Raw genomic sequence first — 25,003 nt, 5'->3', positions numbered from 1 at the left:
TGCTATTCGAAATTGTTCTTAAATGGTCTTCGTTCTTTTAAAAATGTCAATAAATTACGTAGGTACAGGGTCTAATTTCGTTGCACCTACCGTAAGAAATTTTTCATTTACTTTCGATTCAAATTGAATTTAAACATTGTGAACATATTACGTTCTTTTTTAAATTTTATTATATCGTTTTAATGTTCATATTTATCGTATTTTCTATTCTATGAGTGTAAGAATTGCTTCTTATAATTCAAACAAACAATCGGAGGGTTGGGGTAAAAATGGGAAAAATTTTTCCATTTTATAACACACTTTGTTTACGAGAATTGAGATAGCATAAATTGTAACGATTATAATGTTCGAAAAATCATCTTCATAAGATAACATTAAAGATTTAATATGCTGATTAAAAAGGGTATGTATAGGGTATGACCATTCTATTACTGGAACAAACACGGATAAAAATGATTAATATTTTATTAATCGCTCCTTTTTATGATGTCTAAGTAAGATATAAATTTTATGAACACTGCCTTTATGAACAATTTAATTGAATGCAGTTCCTTCCTTAGTGGACTAAAACTCAATTAAAACTCAATTTTTTCAATAAAGCTATTTTGTAACATTCACTGTTTTCTCCTTTTGCTCTTCAATTTAGATAGTCGAAGTTATCGAGATAGTCGAATAATAAAGAGTTATTATAATTGTTAAAAATAACCACAAGTTTTTATATATTTAAGTGAAACTAATCCCTAAAAATGTTTTGGAAAACTATGAAATAAACTACGAACATTTTTTGTGTATTTTAACATGCTGACTGCAGATGAATATTGCATCTTTTACTTATAACGTTAACGTGTTGTGGTTTGCTTAAAAGTTTCAACGCTCGAGTGCTTCTATATAGAATATTTAATACTTTAATATTATCACCGCAATATTAAAAGCGTTGAAAATTTTACAGATATGTAGTTATTTATTTAATTACAACGATTCAATTGCGTTCGTCGTCCTTAGAGCGTCACTGACTTATCTAATAGCGTGACCCGCATATTAATCAACGTGTTAAACAACATATGACTATCATTAACAAGAGTTGCATATATAAATTTTTTAATATTACTTTTATGCTATCGTCTGACTTTTTTCAACAACAAAACATCTACATCTGTTTCTATTGCCTCGCATTAATTTGATTCGCATCTTTTACAAAGATATTTTATTAAATTTACTCAAACTTTTGTATTGCAAGGAACATTTGCATCTTTCGAGAATGTTCTCTTCCTCGTTTCGTTTATACTATTTCATTTCCATCCTACAGCGAACTTTTCCATCCTGCAATTCCTGTTATGCTAATTATAAATCTCTTCGCCATGATAAAAAAAAGCATGAATATATTGAACTTCCAGGTGAACAACAGCGTCTTGATGTGGTCTTACTGCGATGTGTCCCACCAGGATATTAATAACATTCAAGTTCCTCTCACCTCCAGCGGAAATGAATTGTTAATACAATATTATAGCGCGAAGGGCTCGTACGATGGGCAAGAATTCACTTACACGATATCCTACAGGTTCATAAAGAAATCGCAGAATTCTACCACTAGACGTCAAGTCCAGGACGATTTCAAGCTGATCTCTCTCAGGCCGGTAAACTTTTCAGCGTTGAACTTCAACGAGAGTGAGAATTGCAACTGCGATTTCGGCGACAGAATCGGCAGCTTTAAAAACTGGTTTATGGTACTCGTTGTCTTAGGAATAGTCTCGTTTCTCGGTGCCATCCTCACTATAATAGCTCTCCTTGCCAAATGCATCAAAATGCGATCGATGGAGAAGAAACTGCTGCAGACTCCGAAACTATAAGCCCAATAAAATTTTGTACGATTTTCTATCTGTTCGAATAAAACGATTTTTTTTACAAGCGAAAATAGATTTAGATCTACGCATATGCTCATTTGATCCACATTTGGACATCTACATTTATTTATCGATTGTTGCAATGTGATTAAAATTTGGCCGGATGTAATGATCTTCAAATCTTTACAACTCGAATCAAAATTGAATTTGGAATTGAAGAATTTGGAATTGAAATAGATATCGCAGATATTTCTCTTGATATAACTTAATCTATACGTTGCATTATTTTTGTCAGAGGAGTTTCTTCTTAAGTTACTATTTTTTAATAAAAATATTTCTATTTTGATTTATATTCAAATTATATCTAACGACAGTTCTTGATATTCACGTTTCTCGTTCTTTTCCTGTAATTTTAGTCAACTTTTCATTCACCGAACAAATTTTCATTCAAGATAGGTTTTATTAAAAATAGATGAAAATGTATATACAACAATCCATGGAAAGGAAGAAATATAATGGCAGCACAAGATACAAAAACAACTACTACTTTTGTAACTTTGTTCTATACTTGTCACATTCTCACCTTCGTTCGTTAATTTTTCCTTTAATTTCCACTTTCGATATCAAGAGAAATTATGACTCAAAAAATATAATTTTATTTCATGCTCTATAATTAAACCTGAAAATATAACTAGTCGTATAATTAAGAACAAATCGTATGATGCTAAAGCAATCGAGCATCTTGTTCGAATCAAAAAATATCGCCTAAAAGATCAAGGTCTCACCGAGATTTGAACTCGGATCGCTGGATTCAGAGTCCAGAGTGCTAGCCGTTACACCATGAGACCTTGAGAATTTTTTTATAAAAATTAGAATAGTATGCATGTGTAAGTAAGTGCATACTTTACACGTTTTTATAATGAATTAACATCGAGAAATATAAATGACAATTGTGATCGACGCAATGGCCAAGTCGATCAAGCATAAAATTCCATCAAACTGCGAACATGTAAATACGGATGATCCTCGACATACATATCTAATTAGAAAAACATAAGAAAATCAAATTGTTGACGTGGAAATGAGAGAAAACGAACGAAAGAGAGTGCGAAGTAGATATAAATACATACGATAAAAATTATCATACTTTGATAGGAGATCTAAGGAAATATCATCGCTTGAGGAGAAAGCTTTAAAAAATTTTTTTTACCGATAACAATAAGGACTAATTGTACGGTCGTTGCGGACGCTAATATATACCGTTATAAGTGTTATTTTGCATAAAAGAATAAACGTCGCTTCTGTACAATATGATAATTAATCAAGGGGAACGTGTAAAGTCCATGTAATATAAAGCATTCTTCGTTGAATAAATTGCTGTATTATAAACACTTCCTATATCATCAAATGCTATTGATTCTCATTGTTGGATCTGAAGTCAAATATAGAGAGGTTTCTTCGTGCATAAATTACGATTATTCGGTGCTCGATTCAAACCTTGAATATTCAGATCTCAGTTGAATGAATGAAAATTGCTTAGGACGTATTAGTAAGTTGTCCTAAGCAATTAGCAAACATGAAAGAATTAGCGTCAATTGTACATAATAATTTACCATAATGGAATGAGAGGACAGACATATTTCTGTGTTGCAATGAAAGTTGAAGCTGTAGAAAGATATTGTTATGTAAGCAAATCTCAAAGCAAAAATACGCAAAGAAAGAAAAAATGCAAAAATTAACAAATCGTACAGACTAGTAAAATCAGAACATTGAATCCTAATTCTACTCTCACCGGCATACCAGAATCAAAGATATCAAAGAGTACGTTTTTATTGTTGCGATCGTGAGCAATTCAAGTAATTTCGCGAGCAAACTTTAACGATATAATGTGGACAGAATGGAGGTTCAAATCAAAATATTTAATTATAATTATATTTCAAGCGACAAAGAGTTATGAGAAAATCATAAGTAGATGTGCTTGGAAACGGGATGAAATACGTGTGAACGAAACACTTGGGGGCGTAATATCGTCCGACATAAACTATCGCCCTGCTTATTGCATCTTGTGATGAAATTGCAATGTTACATATAAAGAGGAAAGATAATCACAAAACAATATCACATAAGAGAATAGCTAAGTAACCACTTGAGAGGAGCAATCTCTTAAGTTATCTGTATTCATAATTTTTGCAATTCACAATTTATAATACATAAAATAAATGAACTACATCGTTAACAAATATGAAAATTAAAAAATTTCTTAGGCAGACTTAAGATTTAAGAAGACAAAAATGATCGCTAATCATATGTAAAATGTTTTGCTAAATGTAAAACAAGATTTCCTCGTTGTTCTTAACATAGATTATATTTCATTTTTTATCACTTACGAATTATTTAAATTAATTAACTAATGCAATAGTACAGCTATTGTTAAAAGCGATAGCAGAAAGATTAAAATATTATCGCTGAATAACTAAGATTTTAGTATTATAGTTATAACCGCTATTAAAAAATTGTACAACATTTCAACAAAATTGGATTAAACGGGATACCGTTAACGAGATATTTTTTCTTTAAATTCAAATGATGATTTAAAAGATGTAATAACTAAATGTTTGTTTTTTAATTTGTTTACATATAGAATAAACTCTTTCTGGCATCACATTTCGAGGTATTATAATGTCGTTTTAAAAATCTCCATTTTAATTTATACAGGTGCTTCGTTTATGAAAATGGTAACTTTTCCATTAAACCGCAATCTACCTACATTAATTTAAGAGCAGTTTCGGTGAACGCATAATGCGGGACACAATGAAGCATTCGCACTGACAGTAATTGGACGTTGCGCAAGCAATGATTTACCGGAAATATATTACATTGGCTAAGTCAAGGCATGAATCAGCACTTATTCGTGTATTTTGCCTATGTTTCATAAAGCAACGAGCAAAAAAAGTGAACAAGCGACACAGCTGCGGTGCCAAACAATAATTTGTTAAAATGTTCCTACTCGTTTCGTACACGATATATCGCGAGAATGTTATCGAATGTAGATCTCTAAGTATTAATTTTTATTATCCTCGCATATTCACGTATCTCCGTCGAATACTAAATTGATCTACATTTATAACAATGGAACGTATTTTTGTAAAAAAAGAGAAAAGAAAAATAAAAAATAATAATGAGAAAAGCAACTTGTAAATGTGATAAATATTTAATCGAATTGTAAGCCCACTAACAGTAAGCGATCTACAATATGTAATAGCATCAAAATGCTCGAACGATGTGTAACTGTATCAAGTGAAATGAAAACACTTCATAATAAAAACAAAAGTATTGCTAATTGTATACGATTGCATAATTCTTCTTATTCTGGCATGACCTAATTTTTTATTTGTTTTATATAATGTTGATCGTTACTCTACCAAATGAAAAATTAGTTTGGTGGATACATCGCTAGTTTCGTTTTAATTACAAGAGTTTCATGATAAATGACATGATAGAGGTTTTTAACTCTATTAATTAAGTTTCTTTTCATGTTAATAATAGAACGATTAAAAATATTAGTTATTAAAAGTATTAGAAACATAATTGATAATTATAGAAACACTTATATATATTTCTGTGATGAGATATTTATTTATTATGGAATAATATTTATTTATATCTAAATAAATCTTACTTACGATTTATTCATTATTACACGTACTTCATGATCAATACATCAATCTCTATATTATAAAATATTGACAAATAGTAGTCAAAAATATGTATACATTTAAATTTGTTCTGCTCTTAATGGTTCTCCTATTTTACCAATAGATGTCGCATTTGAAGTCCTGATATTCCTTTCTATGTGGTCGTTTGTCAACGGTATCGATTCGATACATGTAAAGTTAGTAGTGAGCTTGCAAATTCGCAGACGGAGTGTCGTTTCTAACTGTAACTTTGTGTATCGAAAATTCGAACAGAATGGCAAGAATAGCAGCCATAAAACAATCTTTGGAAAAAGCGTTACACGATGAAAGCAAAACATGGGCAAAGTATCTAGGCAAAGTCGAAAAAAAGACAGGAGTCGATCGACTTTACGTTTTTTTAAGTATGGACGTTAAAATCATATACTTTGTAAGCTTTTTGTGGCAGTTTTTGTCTTGCTTGATAAACCAATTAATTATCACTTTACGTAACGAGAACCTAGTACAAATTTCTCTTGGAAACAATAATTTAATCGTAATTTTAAATTTAATTCTAAAAGTTTTCAAATTACGCACATTTCACTCGCATTTGACTATACTACAACGATATCGTATAGATTGTAGAATATAAAAGAACCTTGACAACGCGGTTATTTTATAGCATAAGATTCTACAAAAAGCATTCGATGACAATTGAATATTCATAAGTATAATAATAATAAAGGGAATGGTCGAGTTTTTCCGCATTTATGTAACATACACATTTTACTGTATCACAATAAGATTCCTGCAATTTACTTAGAAATTTTGCTTACAATAATTAATTTCACTTGGATTTTTTTATAATGTTGTTTAATATTTTTTAGGTTTTGTTGGATTTACAGCATTATATTTGGTGTTTGGTATTGGTCAGCAGTTAGTTTGTAATATCTTTGGATTTGTATATCCTGCTTATTGTTCTATGAAAGCCTTGGAAAGTCCAAAGAAAGAGGATGATACAAAGTGGCTGACCTATTGGGTGGTTTTCGCAATTTTTACAATCGTTGAATTTTTCGCAGATTATATTTTATGCTGGTTTCCAGTCTATTGGCTGTTCAAGGTACTTTGTTACATTTTAATTATATAAATATAAAATGTAAATCATATACTTATTATATTGTTGGTTTTTACAGTGTCTCTTTTACATTTGGCTAATGGCACCTATTGAACGTAATGGTTCCTTAATATTATACAACTGTATTATTAGACCAAACTTTTTAAGATATCATCACAAAGTTGACGCATTGATATCGTCTGCTCAGGATGCTGGTATATTTTTTATGACAAGATATATATATGTACATAGTTAATACTTTAATACTTATTACAATCTACTAATGAAAATACTTTTATTTCAGCTGTTAAAGCTGCAGCAAATGCTTTGCTGACAGAAAAGCAGGAGTAATATTTATAACTTTGAATTCCTGGAGGCTTAAAAAATATGCCTTAAAAATTTTTACTGTTTTCTCGTCTCGTCCATTTTTAATAAAAAGGAAACTGCAATATATTTGACAGTTTTAATTTCCTATATATAATGTTTATATAGTAGTATAAATTTTATAGTCAATTGTGCCTATTATCAAGATGTTATAAAATCCAATTACACATGTTATTGTGTATCTTACAAATTTCTATAGCTTGTCAGGAATGTAGTTCATCAGATCACAAAATTTTGAATGAATGTAATAAATACATAATACTGTCATAAATGCAAATAAAAATTGTATGAATACATAAAGTTTATAAATACAAGTCTTACAAAAATGGCTGTGTAATGTTACATTCTGTAGCAAGATTTTTACATAAGCCAAGCCAATTTAGTAATATTGAACAAATAATTCTTACAATATCATTTGTGATTGGATATTGATGATATTTTAGGCAGTTATAAGCACTATTTGAGCAAATGTTTTCTATCGTAGTATAATTGTCTGTATAAAGATATTTTTATGCCATGATATTACAGTTATAAACAAGGTGAATATTTTTAGTGTTGGAAATGAGTGTATAATGATTTGTAAAATCACCAAACAAACGACTTCTGTAAAAAATACGTAACACGAATGACGAGATTTATATTTGCAATTTTGTAAGTGAGGGTAGGATTAGGTAATATAAAGATTGAGAATATGTCATAGATCATGATACATGTGTATGATGTATGGATACTAAAAATTAATGAATTGTAGGTAAGCGCAAAATTTTTGAAATGATAAATTAGATATTAATCTTGCACAAGTATAAAGACAAGCTTTTATATGAGCTTTAAGTATATTTGTAGCGCCAAACTTATATTTGAGCAGACGTTATTATCTTATAAGAGGTTGAAGAAATATGTGGCATTTTGCGACTGACCAGTCGTATCTTAACAATCGGGAGACAATGTCAGGTCATTGTTGATCCATGCCAAATTCGCGTATTCAGACCTTATAAAATAAAGTGTAAGAGGTTCCATTATTCTTAAAATAAATTCTATACATTTGAAATATTTACGGTTTATTTTCAAAACTAGAAAATTTTCAATACAAATGGAAACGTAAACATCGAGTGAGCGAGACGGAATAAAAACAAATACATTTTCGTTCTCAAGCCAATAAATCGACAATATATCTTGTGACAAGGTCAGTGCACTTTTTACAACACAACTCAGGTCCGAATTGACCATGTACCGTCGGTGAACTAATACATTTTACGGTAATAAGTGAAAAATAATCTGTTTTTTTTATATTGTTCCTGCTTATACAAGTCGACTGGTCAGTCGCGTTTTAAACATCTTCGCACTGAAGAGTTTCGCTGACTCCTTGTTATTGTTTCTGTTGAAAATCTTAGTCCAACGTTAATATTACAAGCCAATAGGTATGCTGAGACTCCTATTCACTAATAATTTATTATTCCATTACATTTTATTCAATTAAGAAGACATAATTATATTTAAGTATACAGATTTATTATTGGTTGATAAAATCTCAATAAATGTGTTTTAGGTCAATTCAATAAAGATGATATCTTTTATTTCATATTCTTTAAATGAGCACTTGATTTTTGTACAGTGTTCGCAGCGCTGATATGTTACAAATGATAATCTGTTTCTTCTAGTGTACTTCTACAATTTAATAACGGTAAAATTAATTAAATAATACATACATATAAAACAATTGAAATAACAAAAATACGTACATCTCTTTGAAGTGTAATTTTTCTGCTGTTAGTGCAAGTTTCCTAATATTTCGAATAGTGCAGGCGGCGGCGATTTGCACTTCCGGGTCATCTGATCCCACCAAACGTAGCACATGCTGTAAATTTTTAATATAAACACATCAACAATTGTAGAACACGTAGAAATTATAGGATAAATGGCTTTAGGCTGTTTTAAATAAAAACCTTGTATAAATCTGTTGAAGAATTTTGACGAAACATTATTATTAACTTATATTTGTTAATATCGCACGGTTTTCATCTTAATAATTTCTTTATTAAAAAATAATGTAGAAATGGCGTAGTCGAAATACTTTTTATGTGGAAAACATTACTGTACATACTACATACCTTTATAACACCGGCAGAGTGCATGGTGATGCAGTTCATGGGCTCTTTACTTAAATGATACGCGGCTATGCAAACTCCCCTAAGAACATTTGTATTTTTGCTAGTCATGTAGTCAATTAATGGTGCAACCGCGTGCAATCGACCAAATTTAGCATTATTCTCCCCCCATTCGCAACAATGAGCTATGGCTAAGGTCAAATTTGCACGCAAATCTTCATTTTCCTAAAAGAGAATAAAATGTTAAATTGAAATAAAGCATTAATATATTGATTGTTAAATTAAATAGTTCTAAATATTCAGGGGTTTAGAATAATGTCGTTATTTCTATGTGTTAAGAATTACTTGAATAAGAAATTTGAATCAGTTCATTTTCGGACAAAAAGAATAATAAAATATGTTAATAAACTTGAAATTATAGATAAAAGCATGCAAAAATGTTAGGAAATTTATTTACTGTTTGGACTTACTGGATTCTCTCTCTCTCTCTCTTTCTATTTTACATAACGATAAAAACGTGATGATATACATTATGCATTAAAAATATACTTTTATCATAAATATCATGAGAGGGATATTTTAAATTTCTCTGGAAATTATTTAAATTAAATCATTCGAACAAAAATGATTTGAAACAAAATTAAGAAGAAAGAAACGTAATAAGAAAATATTATTCCCAATCTCAAAATATTTTAACGAAATACTTCCATTAGTACAACACATAAATTCTAACTGTCACTTGATATCTGATCTGTAATATGTTAACATGCTTCCTTCTTCTTAAACTAGAAAGATTGACCCTCTGAAAGAATCTCAAAAAATGCCGAAAGAATTGTTAAAATTCTTTGGATATTCTGCAGGAAAGAAGAAAGAAAAGGTGTAGCGCCGAATAAAGATCGCAAAAATTACCGTGGACACAAGATTCGCCAGTTTCTCCACTACTCCATGATCGCTGAGAATACCCAAATTTTCCGGGTCCGTAGCGATTCCGGCAATAGTGGCACATACTGCGCTCAGTACTTCAGTATTGCTACTTTCAAGAAGACTGACTGTAAGCTCCAATCCACCTACAAATGCCCGTACCATTTCTGGAGAGTCTTTGGCATATTTGATACAGGATACCAATGCGAGGCAGGAGTTTCTTTTGATTATGTCACTAGGATGTTTCAGCAATGACCAGACCAGTCGAACACCATCATTGATGTGCTCTGGATCGTTGATGATGTCCATGCATTGTTCATTTTGCGCGCACTCCTTTATCACCAATGGTATGTTCTCCAATAAAGGCTCGTACGTAGAGCTTAATAATTTGATCTACACAGTGATTTAGATCTTATTAATATTTTTACTGCCATATGTTGACGATGATCATACTTGTTGGACCACGAATGATTTTTCAAATATATTACAGGAGAATTGAATGACATTTTTCTTTTCCTTTAATGTGTATTTCATACTATATCTCATTCTACTTTTGTATAGATTATATACAGTTCAAAACTGAATTTTCTAGCTCATATTTAACTTCAAGTTAAAATCTCAAAAGTAAAGACTTTCTAAAAGAATTCTAAAGAAATTATAAAACAATAGTCAAATTAAAATGAATGCCATGAATTTTGCGTTTACTTTGTTATGTATCTATTACGTTGCTTCACCGCTTCTTTCTAATACTTTTTCAGCTACTGTAACTCAAATCTACAGAGTACGTGCGAGAAAACTTTATGGGATAATTTAAGGAACAAAGACGAAATCGGCTTTAAAATATTGAATCAGAGGATTAAAACGAAGATAATGGCCACTTTAAAGTAGCAAATAGAGATTAGAGATACTCAGAAGTACCGAAGGGTATTAAGAGCCAAGATTAGGAAAATAATGATAATACCTCTCATCACAGATAAAGAAACAACTATAAACAACTAAAACCCGTAATCCATATTTTGATTTAACATATTAAATTCAGTAGAGCGACGAGATAAAAATATTTCCATAAAGAGAAATAAACGTAGAATCACCAGATTTGGCAAACCATCGTTGATCCTCAGAACATCTCTGTTAGCAGGATCTTTACAACATTCCGCCAGTGCTCCTACAACATTCGCCTGCACGTCATCATCTTCGTGTTCTTCTAAAAATGGCACTAAAGCAGCGACCAAACCATTTTGATTGAATCTTATTACGTTCTCTGGACTTATGGCACATTTCCATATTCCGCCTGTGACTGCGGCTAACAATTGTTTATTAGCCCGGACTTCTTCGCATTGTAAAAGCTTGCACAATATATCCAGACCAGATGTCTGGCGAACCATGTCCCTGGCAATTTTGTTTGTTCCACATTTGAATATCGCCAGAGCGCAATTTTCTTTCAACTTAATATTGTCACTTTGCAGGTGTCGTACAACGTCACAGATAATATCTGTGGTCTCGAACGCTTTGCGAAATACGTTCTGTAATTGTGAAGGAATTATCGATGGACATATGTAAGTTGATAAATGTTTTATAAATTTTTAGATAAGGATTTGCTTATTATCTCGTTTATCGCAAATATATAAACAGCATTTATGCAATAGTATCAATCTTGATAATAGATAATATGTTGAACATTGATAAGAAATATTGGTATTATTGAATATTGATGAGAAACAAAAGATAATTGTTATATAATAATTCTGTTTATACTGAGAAAGTTATACTAGAAAATAAGATACACTATATCATATAAAATATACTACCCATGTAAATATCATATAAAACATGCATCGAAATTCGTGCATTAAAACACTTAAGTAAAAATATAATAAAACCGAGTTAAAAGAATTAAAGATCCAAAATATTTTAAATTTTAGTGTTCACAGATTGCAAATCAGGTATTTTGACTTTTATCATGGAATATTACCTGAAATTCTCAAATATCCACGTTTGAAATAACAGTTTAATATTTAAATCTCATTTACCTTAATTGCACATTGTTGAACAGCTCCCATCATCGGTACTACAAGAGAAGTGTGATGTGATTTCAGGAAACGTTCCATGAGCTTCACCACACCAAACTTGTGAAGTACGTCTCTCACTTTCGGACTACTGCTCAGAGAATCTAAAACTTTAGCACAGCCTATGGCAACCGCAACTAATTCCTTGTTAGTTTCGTTCAACTCATTGTACGATGTTCGAAGAATAGAATCTGGCACGTCCATCACATCTAACTATTAAAGGTTACAATTTTTTTATGATATAAAATCTTCGTTATACGATTATTTCGTTGATGATATGCTAAGAATTCAAAAAACTTTTTTCATAAGAAATTTCGCAAATAATTTCATTGATCACAAAATCAAAAAGTTAAATAAATATTTAAGAAATTATAAACTGATTAAGAAAGCTTACAATGAGAGGTATGCCTCCTCGAATTCGTATTTGTTTCCTTGCTTTCCTAATTCGTGCAACAATAGCCATAGTTTCTGCAGCTAAAACCTTCGCAGCAATAGAATAGAACGTCAATATAAAAATTATTCTCATTATTTCTATGGCACTCATAGTATCTTTAAATTAATGTAACTTATTCTGTATTGAGCTTTATTGGAAACGAATTTTATTACTTTATTTTGTGAATGAATTTTTCATTAGATTTGTTCAAAAAAGTGTACTATCGTTATTATTGTACAAGAGGAATAAAATTATAAATGTTCTTGTGCAAATGAACGATCAGTGAAGTATAAGAAAGTATACTGAACGAGCGAAAAACTAACTTGAATGTCTCTAGCTGGATGCTTTAACATTTGAATCAACGGTGTTACAATACCAAGATCGATTAGGTGCCGTCGCATTTCTATAGATGACACGATCTGGAGTAAAACCGACAGGGAGCCATTCTGGCATTTTAAATCTCTCGTTTCGAGTAGATTCACCAGAATCTCCAGACCTCCCATCTCTCGAATCGCCTTTTGTATAATCTGTTATCGTAGAAAATTAAAGGTGCATTTTATTTGTCCTGTTTTATTAACTCTAATTATGGAGTATATTTCTGGAAAATTTGAATTTCTAATTGTCTTTAATTAATACATTAAGAATTTCTATGAAAAAGTTCTCCCCTTATTTCTTTCTCCATTATTTCATTCTAGATTATTTAATAAAAGTAATAATAAAAATTACATTATTTAATATAAAATAAATGAAATAAATTTAATGTAAATATAATCGATAGTCAAAGTAGATTCTTAGTTTTCTAGTCGTCGGCACCCGGTATTACGATATACGATTAATTTTCATTTTCGTATGCAATACAAGTAACAATGATTAAATATCGTATAATTTTTTGAGAATATTTCACGCGAATGAATCGAATGTTGTAGAATTAATTCTAAATTCTTCGACATGTGAATTCATCGAATCTTCGCTTGGAAATTTTGTGCTTAATAATTAAAATTATAATTATATGGAATAAAAACTAAGTGAATTACCCTATTGGTCAGATCATAATCTTTTAAAAGACAGACAGCCACCATAGTTGCGGTTTGATTACCCGCTTTCATGTATCTGATAAGCTTCTGTATGTGCCAAAACTCTGATGGCACTTCCGGAGCTTCATCCTGCACGTATCTTAATTCATCGTCACTTTCTGATTCAGGTTCGTCATCTGTACTTTCTTCCTCCTGTTTTTCGCTGATGTAACGGACTCGAGGACCGAATGGTTGTCCAGTGACTGCTGATATTAGTGGCTTCGATGGTTCTTCCGGTTCGATTACTTCCAGCATATCCGGCTCGATTCTTTATTCGAAAAAAAAAAAGAAAAATAGAGAAGATCAAAATGAAATGTCATAATTGTAGATCGTTGAAATAAAATCATAGGTTTCTTTAATTAAGCGATTAAACGCATAATGCAGTTATTTAATTACGAAATATCGTGATATTACAAATACTTACATATGTTAAATACTAAGGCTGTGAGACAAAAAATATTAAAAAACAAATAACTCTGTGAAATGACGGCTCTGGAACAAAAGGTATTAAAAAATAAGTAGAAGCATGAGTGTTGCAAACGTTATATAAAATTTGTTTTAGCACTTTGATGCGTTACAAAATGAAAATGAAATATTTATGAGATGATTGAGATTATAAGACGTATCGTTTTTTATTTACTCGGAAACTTATTTCATTTTTCAATTATTAATTTATCAAGTTTGACAATAAATAAGTAATCAATCGTCATTTACCACCAAGTATTTCTATAGACACGTTAATATAGTACAATACTATATAATTAAATACTATAATTTATGTTTGAAGTACAGTGATTCTAAACTTACGTTGGTGGCGGTTCGATGGATATTTTCTTGGCATCTTTTTTCCGTTTCGGTGGCATAATCTTCTATTTCCAACTACAAGGAACGATGAAAACGTTGAAAACCTTGTTTCGTGTGGATAGGATAAAGTACCCTCTTTGTTTTGGACGCTTGGATTAAGAAATTTGTTAAGCTCCTTGTGCACGCAGCTATCGATCAAACAATTCATTACCATGTACAGCCCATGTAGGCATCTGTTCTGCGAATGATATAAAATTAATTTTATTTAATTTTCTTTCTTATGATACTTATTTACACGTCTAAATACTTATGTTTATATATATCGTAAATGTGCTTTAGTTAGCAACTTCTTCTATAATCTCTATCAAAAGATGTATTTTCTTCTTAAATATCTTCGACGCGCACTTTTAATTTCGTTTAGTTAAATTACATACTTGGTATTACAATACAAAAAATTGATCACTCGCTCGATCGATCAAATCGTTGTTTACTGACCTGAATAAATCGATTAATCGGACATATTTTTGTTGTATCCTCTTTTATATACGTACATACTACGAGGGACAAACAAAGCAAAAATAAAATCGGAAAATTTAAAGCTATGTACATTTCTACAACGCGTATACAGAAATGGACGATATATTAAAGTATAAACTCACATGACAGATATATGACGCTGAAATTATTCAGTGTAAAATATTCTGAACGTAGCAGTACTTTGCCATACGATATTTATTTTTCGTTTAAATGACAGTTTCGTTTCGATTCTTCGCGTTCAGTCGATAACGTTCCAGGTTAATCGTGTCAATTGAGATTTACAAATGACAGAGTGAACATAAAAGCATTGATCGTTCGTCATTCTAAATTCTAGGTTAAAATTCTACAAAATTCCGGTCCATGTGTTCACTAATATCGAAACAAATATTTTCAGAACACATATATTCAAGCACAATAATGTATAATCATAATTGATGCATGGGAAAAGGAATTTACTGACCAAATATCGTTTTACGCAACTAATTAGATCGATGTAAAAGCATACGATGCACGTGACGTAAGCGTAAGGTAAGCGTAATAAATAAAATTAAGGGTGTTTTACTGTTTGATCTTTGGGAAACTCAATTTTGTTGTATTTTTTAAACTCTTATAGCTTCAAAATAAAAACCCTGGAGAATGTGGCAAGTAGTGGCTAAGATTTACATTTTTGAATTATTAGTTTTTTTATTTCAATCTGTTTACTGTTGCAGCCAAACTCATCGTAACTAAGAATCTTCGGATTCTTTTATCTTGTAATGTGTATCGTATCGTATCGTGTATGTAAGTCGTAAGTCATTTTTCTTACCTAAGAGAGCGCGTTCTACGGTATATAATACTGCCAATTTGTCTATTTCTTTTTAGCAAAATTTACAGACGTTACTGAAACATAGATAAATACAGTTTTTGCAAAATGTAAAATGCTAATGAAAAGGATTGTATAGATCATTAGTAAACAAATGTAAAAAAGAATCTAATAATACGAGTCACTTTAAATGTTACAGAATGAAGAACTTTATGGAAAAAGGTGGAAGTACGGAAAATCTAAAAGCGGTTTGTAAAATTGCTAAGAAAATCAAATGTTCCGTATACACATATATGCTACTCCATTTTCAGTGGTGTTGCTTTTAATATCCTTGTCAATATGGCTTTGTATATGCCGCTGGGGATTTCGGTATAATTTGAAAGACCGAGAAGTAATTAATTACTTATATAAAATTATAATGCTGTTGAAGTATCTTTAATCATCATAATTGTGTTTTATACTTTTTAAATTAAATAAATGAATGGACACAGATTAATGACACTTATATAAACAACTTACACGTACAGATTTTATCCTGTTTAATTTTATACTTCATCGTCATTACTATGTTGAACATGCTTTTTTTGGGTCATATGCGATTTTATTGCGAACGTCCACGAGGAATTAAGAATTAAGAACCACATACTGTAACAGGTAAAAGCAATAATATTTATAAATATATATTGTTCATACTCTTTTTGGTTGATCTTTATTGAAAGGATAAAAAATGAAGAAATCGATTAATATTTTAATATACGTAAGAGAATATATTACACATTAAAGTTTTTACAAAATGTATTATTACTTTATAGCCACAGCATCGATTATCACAGTACTTTTATTATCTTAATTCGTTAATCGATCAAGAAATATTTTCTTTATATTGTTATGAAAATCAAGGAATATTTAAATTGAAAGTAATTTATCTAATAATGTAAATAAATAGAGCATTCAAATGAACCGCGCTTAGAAACTGAATATGTCGATCTATCGGAACGGTATACTTACATAGGTTATATTCACAATAGGTGATCGTACGCTTATTTTAATTTTTTCTGAATAACTATACGTGTTTAATCAAAATTCAAGGTATTGTATCAAATGATCTACTAGATTAATATTGAAATTAATTTAAATAATAAACGTAAACAGTACTTTTAACATTTTTGATACATTACTAACCTATCAGTGTAGTGTTATTTAAATTCAACATAATTATTGAGATAAAATATATTATTAAAGAAATTATATTAGAATGAATCCTATTTTATCTCTTATTAAAGAAATTATATTAGAATAAGTTAATGTCATATGTTTATTACTTACTGTTGTTTTATAATATCCATTTTATGTTAGTGAATACTTTTATATTATATGTATTAATATATTTTAATCTCATTGTAAAAGGTAATTAAAATACATATGCAAATGCAACGATTGATATAATAAACAAGGAAAATATTAATAAAGGTCTAATTCTGGATATCCTTTTCAGATGGGAATGCGTAAACATGCTCAATTTCTTGCTCGGACAGTTATGGTTCAAGATAATAATGTAGAAAAAGCTTCTCGTTTGTTAAATAGCATATTGTCAAAAGAAGGTATTTTTGAACAATATAGACGTACTAGATACTATGAAAAACCTACCCAAACAAGAAGGAGGATTAATTTTGAAAAATGTAAAGCTATTTATACCGAGGACATGACTAGAAAAGTTCAGTTTATTTTAAGAAAAAATAGAGAAAATCCATATCCTGGCTCTGACTAAACTGTACTTATGTTTTAATTAAGTGTCTTGTATAATTTTAAAGACATCTGTAAGTTTGTATGCATATGATATAGTGGTAAATATCCTTACTTTATGTATATTCTGTATAACTGGTTAAAAGACGTTAAATAAATTACAAACGTACGCCGTCGGTATGTCAGAAGCTGATACACAGAGTTCCATTTAATGTCACGTCTATCTTATCCTTAGCCAGTTATATCATTACATCTGTACCTCGTTTATGGTCATATGTCATATATTATTTCATGCTGAATCGGTAACGTCAGAAATTACACAAAAAATTACGGAAAAATAGAAGTTCGGAAGACGCGGAATAAGATGGTACGTTGGATATTACATCAACTTGTAGTTCTTGTATTAAACTACAGTTTCAAATAAATTGTATCTGAAAAGGAATACATATGCATATAATCCAAAGTATGATTTGTATCGTGGCGCCATCCTATGAACTACTTGAACCACTGATTTCTTTAAAACTTGATGGATAAGGGTCACTTTTCTGTTTGTACAATTTTTTAAACAATTTTCATCTCTGGTATAATAGATATCATTTTCATTTTAAAATTAATTATAAAGAACTTTTCAATGTATTAATGGAAAAACAAAATGTCGTTAAGATACACTGTAATTTCATAATTATCGATTTAAAAGGATATGAGATAAGGGTTCATTATTCAACATTTAGCCTTATTTTTATATATTGTTTCTTATCCAAAGTTACGAAATGAGAAATTTATGAAAATTAAATCAAATATAATACCAAAAATATCGTAAGCTACGATGCAACTAATTTTATAAAGTATTTGAAGTATATCGAATAAATATTATCAAAGGTGCCAGAATAAACAGCATGTTTTTGACAGATATTTTCAACGTTGTTTTCAACGTTGTAACTTCATTGACTGTTCTAATTTCAAAAAAACCTTTTACCGTAGTATTCTACGCATGTGAAACCAAACAATATATATATATATATATTTCCAATTTCTCACATTTACAAGGTGCTACACTGTATTAATTCTGTGACGTGTAACTGGAAATGACGAGTTTTGTCGCTTTTTAAATTTACATTTGTTTACAATAGTCAAGAAAATGACGTGTATATTACAATGGTAAGCGTTAACAATAAGCGTAATCTAGTTCTCATGGAAAATTACTTCTGGTTATTTTTAATAACGCTGTATTGTTCTTTAACGAGAATAGTTGAGCTAGTTATCGTTAGCTGCAATTGAAGCGATCTTGATATAATTTGCGAATTGATTAGCAAGTTGCAGCTTCGTATCGAAAGCGAAACGTAATGAAGCAGAAAGTTATCTTTCTCAGTATTATTTAGAGTTACAATATAAGACCCAAATTTTTTATTAAATCTTAAAAATAGATCAAATATGTTTGGATATGACCTTTAAAATTAAATCAGTATTTTCTTAATAATCTTAAAACAACGTAATCGTACGAAACGTACACACATACGCAAACATAGGAAAGTAACAGTCGTATTAAATTTCTTAACGTTATTTCTCCCTTATTATTAAGATTAAATGCTTGTGAAATTAAAAATAAAGTTTGTTTACCTAATCAATACATTATTTATAGTGAGTGATATGAATCGGAATAAATTGTGCGATCCGTATTAATTAAAATAAAGAAAATAATAATACACAGTATATAAAATATAATCAGTAATTACGCATAATATTTAGTGTATAATGTGTAATGATACAATAACAGATGTATGTACAGGGTGGTTGGTAACTGGTGGTACAAGCGGAAAGGGGGTGATTCTACGCGAAAAAAGAAGTTGAAAATATAGAATAAAAATTTTTCGTTGGAGGCTTTGTTTTCGAGAAAATCGACTTTGAACTTTCGCTCGGTACGCGTGCACTTTATAACGTCTCGTTATAACGGATCTCACTGTAGATCGTTATCTCGATTGACGTTATTTTTAAAATTTTTAAAATTTTTAAATTTTTAAATTTAAAATTTTTTAAATTTAAATTTTTATTCAATATTTTCGACTTCTTTTTTCGCGTAGAATCATCCCCTTTCTGATTGTACCACCAGTTACCAACCACCCTGTATATAAGGAAGGAGATACCAATGAAGTAATAATGTTTATCAGTTTATAAGTAGACCGCAATTATAGTTTGATTTGTTTATGAGGAGTGTTCGCTTGCTTGCGTCTTACACATATATTGGCAAAATAGTTTATTATTCAAGAATAATAAGACTACGTGTATATGTCTGCTATCTTGAAATATACTTTCTTCTCTCTGTATATTGTAGTCTGTATATTTTCTCCTAGGGCTGAGATCCACATTTAGAACGTTGGTAATAAGAACGTAAACGTACTCGTGACGCGCATGATGGAATTATGAATCGTCCTAAATTTTAAATTTTCTGGTAACTTGTTATTAAAAATCCGATTATATGAATTAAACAGAGGGGAATTCTAAAATATAATCTTTTAAATAATTCAGTAAATCTATCGTGATATTTTATGGTTCTAAAATCTATACGTTTCTGTCAATATGTATAAGGTTTACGTTTTTCAAAATACAATTTGTTTAATTTTTCTAATTTAATTTTTCTGTTTAGAAAAAAAAATAGAAGATAAGCCATTTTACGATGTAAGATATCAAGTAATATTTTCACGTTAATTTAAGAAGTTACGGTCAGTTTATTAAAAAGGAGAAATGTCGTTCGTGCGTTATGTATCTATATCGGTCTTCTGCAAAAACATAGTCCGGGATGGTAAAACTTTTTCCAAGTAGCGCACCATTTTTCCTAAGTAATTTTCGTTATCTTTACTTTGGAAAGAACTTTAATCTAGTTTTTGAAATCATCTTACCAACTTCAGGTTCTCGACTAAAAAGATTATGAAATACAAAATTTTATTTCGTTTATTTTGGTTTTATGTTTAATTGATTCTTTGCTTCCACTGTATATCTTCACATATTCAATAATTAACTTCTGATACGATAAGTACGTAAATAATGTTGCAGTTTACAAGACAAAAAATTCACCATAGTAGAAAGAGGACGAAACTCTCATTGTAATATGATGAACGCATTAAGAAAAAATGATTAGGAGATTTTTACGCAATCGAAAGATACATGAAATTATTCGATTAAAATAAACTGAATAATGATTTTAATAAACTGAATAATAATTTTTTGTCCTGTCTACGCTGGTATTCCTGTTTTTCCTTCTTGCTAGGGAACTTGGCACCACTATCCATTCATTTTTGCTATCTATTCAATTTTCGCCAAGTTGGCGAATTCATTGCCAAGAAAACCGACAAAACGTTTTGTCTTTGCTCTGGTTTCAGCACGCGAGCTAGAAAACACGGAGAATGAAGTCAGAGTTTGTAAAAAACAATTCAACGAGATTTGTCTTCTTGGATGACAAGCGCAGATTAGGAAAGCAAGACGTGAAACGACGAATACTTTTATTAAAATTGGAAAATTTTAAGAAAGAAAGTTAGAAATTGAAAGGTAAAATTACAATTCCATAGATTACATATTTCTTTTTCTTCTAGCCGGTTTATTTATTTGCATTTTTTTATAGATTATCTTCTGACCGTCTACAGACTGTCAGAACTAGAACTTACAAGTCGTTCTAAGAAAAACAATTTTGCGCACACATTTTACGATCAGACGTTTGTCAAAGTGACGCACTAACTGTTTACAATCTGTAATTTCCTCGATAGAATCGTTCATTCAGATACGAATTTCGTTAATGATGATTGCATTATACAGGGTGGTTGGTAACTGATGGTACAACCGGAAAGGGGGTGATTCTACGCGAAAAAAGAAGTCGAAAATATAGAATAAAAATTCAAAAATTCAAAAATTCAAAAATTCAAAAATTTGAAAATTTAAAAATTTAAAAATTTAAAAATTTGAAAATTTGAAAATTTGAAAATTTAAAAATTTAAAAATTTAAAAATTTAAAAATTTAAAAATTTAAAAATTTAAAAATTCAAAAATTCAAAAATTCAAAAATTTGAAAATTTAAAAATTAAAAAAATAACGTCAATCGAGACAACGATCTACAGTGAGATCCGTTATATCGAGACGCGATGAAGTGCACGCGTACCGAGCGAAAATTCAAAGTCGATTTTCTCGAAAACAAAGCTTCAAACAAAAAATTTTTATTCTATATTTTCGACTTCTTTTTTCGCGTAGAATCACCCCCTTTCCGCTTGTACCACCAATTACCAACCACCCTGTATAATATAGTTACGATATTTTGCTTCGATCTTTCTATCTTTCGTCGCGTTTTCAAAAATATGAATTTGCATTTTGGTACAATCAGTAATAAATTATTATTAAGAAGGGATCGATCGATGACAACGAGATTCAAATGCAATAACGAGGAAAGAACTATAATAGATTCTGTATAGGAGCAGACGAGAAAAAGAGTGAATTGCGCGGACAAGGGGAAGAAACGACGAAACAAACAATTTATAGAAGAATGCAGAGAGGTTGAACGAGAAAAATAGTTAACTAAACTAACTAGCAATTAATTGGAATTTAATAAAAATTAATTAAAATTGATAAGATTCTCGAGTATTTCGAGATACTCGAAATACCGAAATTACCTTTAAATTTTTGTATTTATGAATAGATATATCGATTGGTACACATTGTACGGTACTGCACTGTATTGAGCAACCCGGGAAGTTAGTTTCGATTTATATTTCGATGCTCAGGTTTTTCGGTGAGAAACTTTTCAATATAATCTTTCATGTCGACCAAATTCCATAGAAAACGAAACGAATTTTCCAGGCAACCCAATATTTATATATTGATTTTATTGGCTATGCCAATAAATGATCAAAATATAGAAAGAAAAAGGCAGATTTATCTATCGTCGTGTTTCATAAAAAGTCGGTCACATTGCATGGTATAACGATGTCAACTGACAATTGGTGAGTCAGAGCGTGAGCGTGAAAATTGGCAAGTCGAGGATTTGAAGATGGATAAGGGAGAAGCGGAGGGTAGTGTGCAAACGGACCGATATAGAGAGTACGAAGAAATGGATAGTTTCCCGAGAGAGAGAGACAGAAAGAGAGAGAGAGAGAGAGAATTCCAGTTCCAGGCAAACTGTCTTGCCAGCAGTTCGAAGATAGTTTCGGTCCAGATTCCTCGGAGTTAGGCCAAACCGCGTTTCCAACCAAAACGTCCACTGTTTTCAACGGAGTCGCTTCTTCACGTTGACTTCGAAACGAGCTCCTTCCGAATGCTGAGTGTTGGATTTCCTGCGTAATCAATTCAACGAATACGATGGTTCCTCTTCTTTTCTAATTGTTGTTTGTATTAGACGTTTGTATCGGTAGACTTTATTCGATTACACGACAATTTTTCGCTAATGTTCGTGTCAATGATAGAAATTGCTTTTTCCTTCTAAAAAGTAAGTTGAATCTAGATACAAGATTTTAGAAATACCATGGTTTCCATGTGCAATGAACAAACGATATTAGTAAATTAAGAGATTGTATTATTTAGCAATCGCAGTTTGTAGAATTCCTTTGGACAAACTGTTTTCGCAATTTTGAAAGTTAAAGTAAGAAAATACTACAAATTGACAGAATGAGCGAACATTATCCATAATCCATAGTGAGCAACGAAAATTATTAATCTGTCGAAATTTGTGAAAATTTTGCAAATAATCTTTTACAACTCGCGTCGCTGTTGTACAATGAACGCTTAAGAAAAAGGGAATGAAGTATTAGTCAATAATTTTTAAATTGTTTACGGCTGTCGTGTTGGCTTGCATGCAATTAACTAATTCGCAATGTATAAAATCTACCGGAAATGCTTTATTTGCTTTACTATTACATAAGAGAATTTATTAGAATTATTAGAACGACGTTTTCATAAATTATGGTATTTTATTAATATTAACAAGTTAATTGTGCAAGAGCCCTATGTGGTTATCTTAAATAGTAAAGATAGGATTCCAAACTTTGGGTATAGGTACAGGATACCACGTGCTGTTGCATAATATACATTACTGTTTCCCTTTCATTTGATTCCTACAAATGTTTTCGAATGGAAATTTATTCTTCTGTGTGTTTATATATGCACATGTCATATTTATGTATACGTCCATGTGTACGTTATACAAATGTTCATCCTTCTAACGGGATGTTTGTTGTTCATAAATATTTTCATAGATTAATTCCAAATGGATTTCAATGTTTGAGTTGCAAAAGTGTCAGCTTTGACGTAAGAGAATGGCAAACATATTTTTAAGAACTTACACGGAATATCATAACTTAAATTTATTCTGAAGATACTTAGTGACCTTAGAAACTTTTACCTATCTTAGAAATAACGACGAAGTATATTTTTCATACTTTACCTTGTATATTCTTCTGTTCCAAGATTTTTTTCACTTCCTATTGAATATTCATGATTGTGCCTGATTTAATGACATGGGTAGATATATAACACCAGTCCCATAATTTATACATACATCCGTGACATATATATGGTTAATGATCCTACTCATTTGTGTTGTGAAAAACTGGCAAATTGATAGGCTCTCATATATTGTGTATGTCAATTCGTAATATCATTGGCAGAATATTTGATTCTGTTTATTTCTCAATTGCTTCTTTTATTTGTAAAACTAAACCTCTTTGTTATTCGTTAAGGTAACAGAACAGAATGAAAAGATTGTAACTTGCGATAAGACTACGAATGAAATACGCTTTACATATTTCTTCAAAGTACAATCCTCAGATCCTTCGTTTTCTATCAATCGAGGCAAAAACCAATAGAATTTCCTATATTGCTGGAATTTCCTAAATTATTGCTTTTGAATTTCAGCCACTCTAAACATTTGAATAGATAAAAATTACTGCAAGATTTATCGCCGTGAGCTTCATTTGATTAAAGAGCCTAGTCAAAAGTGTCAGAAACAAGATTTCCGGGAAGGAAGACCGTGAGACAGATTTTCAACCGAGGCGGCAATCCCAACGCTCTTCTAACTTTTAGAGCGCTTCGTTGTGAAGCGATTACTCTAGTCCGTCAGCTCATGAATACCACTCGTTAGGCGTACGTGATGAGAGCAAAAGGAATCGTCGCGTATATCGTAAGGGGAAGGTTGAAAATTGCTTCGAAGCGCACGATTAACGTGGCAAGATCCGCCTTTAAATATGCCAATTCGATGGAGAACTTCGTTTATGATTGAAATACCGGCGGATCGCGAGCGTGTTTCTTGAAACTGGGACCTGACCCCGCTATAACGAGGCCGAACTTGAAGCAACAATCTCGTTTTGCAACTTGTTGCAGCTGTTCGTTTCGTACAAAGGGAATTAGAATTGGAAGATCCGATATCTTTTATTCGGGTTTCCAAATAATAAGGAATAGAGGATTATAAGAGTTTGAAGTAGAACTCGTTCTTTGCGTTAGGGACGAAGAGATGCTGGGGGAATTAGAATAGAAAAGTAA

General features: G+C 30.7%; 4 protein-coding genes, 2 long non-coding RNA genes and 1 other non-coding gene across 10 annotated transcripts in view; 4 read left to right on the top strand and 3 right to left on the bottom strand.

The window, feature by feature from the left end:
- The window catches only part of LOC117235056, a 68,840-nt gene extending 66,928 nt beyond the window's left edge, over positions 1–1,912 (top strand). Inside the window, exon 7 of the mRNA XM_033496726.1 lies at positions 1,395–1,912. Coding sequence (XP_033352617.1) covers positions 1,395–1,847 — 453 coding nt within the window. The 3' untranslated portion in view covers positions 1,848–1,912. The remainder of the gene's footprint in view (positions 1–1,394) is intronic.
- Positions 1,913–2,617: 705 nt separating this feature from the next.
- On the bottom strand, positions 2,618–2,689 carry Trnaq-cug. Its single transcript has one exon. It is a non-coding gene; the product is annotated as a tRNA-Gln (tRNA).
- A 3,013-nt stretch (positions 2,690–5,702) lies between these two features.
- On the top strand, positions 5,703–8,060 carry LOC117235044 (receptor expression-enhancing protein 5-like). Its single transcript, XM_033496709.1, has 4 exons — positions 5,703–5,937; positions 6,400–6,632; positions 6,706–6,841; positions 6,931–8,060. Exons 1-4 carry the CDS (start codon positions 5,811–5,813, stop codon positions 6,975–6,977), a joined length of 543 nt encoding a protein of 180 aa, XP_033352600.1. The 5' UTR covers positions 5,703–5,810; the 3' UTR covers positions 6,978–8,060.
- A 369-nt stretch (positions 8,061–8,429) lies between these two features.
- On the bottom strand, positions 8,430–14,489 carry LOC117235043 (armadillo repeat-containing protein gudu). Of its 2 annotated transcripts, XM_033496708.1 has the most exons (11): positions 14,416–14,489; positions 14,033–14,100; positions 13,570–13,876; positions 12,859–13,062; positions 12,497–12,583; positions 12,067–12,315; positions 11,128–11,559; positions 10,025–10,429; positions 9,119–9,340; positions 8,750–8,865; positions 8,430–8,675 (listed from the first exon to the last, which is right to left on the bottom strand). In XM_033496708.1, exons 3-11 carry the CDS (start codon positions 13,861–13,863, stop codon positions 8,642–8,644), a joined length of 2,043 nt encoding a protein of 680 aa, XP_033352599.1. In that variant the 5' UTR covers positions 13,864–13,876; positions 14,033–14,100; positions 14,416–14,489; the 3' UTR covers positions 8,430–8,641. The 2 variants fall into 2 exon arrangements, with proteins under 2 accessions (XP_033352599.1, XP_033352598.1); XM_033496707.1 differs by lacking the exon at positions 14,033–14,100 and having other exon boundaries at positions 14,416–14,484.
- On the top strand, positions 10,253–16,448 carry LOC117235046. Of its 2 annotated transcripts, none has more exons than XR_004493609.1 (6): positions 10,253–10,383; positions 10,795–11,040; positions 11,175–11,592; positions 12,133–12,324; positions 13,737–15,477; positions 15,951–16,448. It is a non-coding gene; the product is annotated as an uncharacterized LOC117235046 (long non-coding RNA). The 2 variants fall into 2 exon arrangements; XR_004493608.1 differs by having other exon boundaries at positions 15,563–16,448.
- LOC117235047 lies at positions 14,593–17,225 on the bottom strand. 2 transcript variants are annotated; one of them, XR_004493610.1, is made up of 3 exons: positions 17,078–17,225; positions 16,271–16,396; positions 14,593–14,650 (listed from the first exon to the last, which is right to left on the bottom strand). It is a non-coding gene; the product is annotated as an uncharacterized LOC117235047 (long non-coding RNA). The 2 variants fall into 2 exon arrangements; XR_004493611.1 differs by having other exon boundaries at positions 16,277–16,396.
- LOC117235045 (28S ribosomal protein S21, mitochondrial) lies at positions 16,722–17,689 on the top strand. Its single transcript, XM_033496710.1, has 2 exons — positions 16,722–16,840; positions 17,247–17,689. The coding sequence occupies exon 2, from the start codon at positions 17,247–17,249 to the stop codon at positions 17,517–17,519; it is 273 nt and encodes a 90-aa protein (XP_033352601.1). The 5' UTR covers positions 16,722–16,840; the 3' UTR covers positions 17,520–17,689.
- Positions 17,690–25,003: the final 7,314 nt, after the last annotated feature.

The sequence above is a fragment of the Bombus vosnesenskii genome, unplaced genomic scaffold (genome assembly GCF_011952255.1).
Source record: "Bombus vosnesenskii isolate JDL3184/JDL3185 unplaced genomic scaffold, Bvos_JDL3184-5_v1.1 scf7180000013314, whole genome shotgun sequence".
Lineage (NCBI taxonomy): Eukaryota > Metazoa > Arthropoda > Insecta > Hymenoptera > Apidae > Bombus > Bombus vosnesenskii.
The sequence above is the reverse complement of the archived record's forward strand: the minus strand, read 5'-3'. Positions and strand labels throughout refer to the sequence as shown.

What these genes read in the sequence shown, in the direction of transcription:
- LOC117235044 (XM_033496709.1), top strand. Translation starts at nt 5,811, where the DNA reads ATGGCAAGAATAGCAGCCATAAAACAATCTTTGGAAAAAGCGTTACAC. An exon ending in TCGACTTTACGTTTTTTTAA is followed by an intron (nt 5,938 to 6,399) that starts GTATGGACGTTA and finishes AATATTTTTTAG; the next exon opens with GTTTTGTTGGATTTACAGCA. An exon ending in ATCGTCTGCTCAGGATGCTG is followed by an intron (nt 6,842 to 6,930) that starts GTATATTTTTTA and finishes CTTTTATTTCAG; the next exon opens with CTGTTAAAGCTGCAGCAAAT.
- LOC117235043 (XM_033496707.1), bottom strand. Translation starts at nt 14,471, where the DNA reads ATGCCACCGAAACGGAAAAAAGATGCCAAGAAAATATCCATCGAACCG. An exon ending in TCCATCGAACCGCCACCAAC is followed by an intron (nt 13,877 to 14,415) that starts GTAAGTTTAGAA and finishes TTTCGAATAAAG; the next exon opens with AATCGAGCCGGATATGCTGG. An exon ending in TTCAACAATGTGCAATTAAG is followed by an intron (nt 11,560 to 12,066) that starts GTAAATGAGATT and finishes TCACAATTACAG; the next exon opens with AACGTATTTCGCAAAGCGTT.
- LOC117235045 (XM_033496710.1), top strand. Translation starts at nt 17,247, where the DNA reads ATGGGAATGCGTAAACATGCTCAATTTCTTGCTCGGACAGTTATGGTT.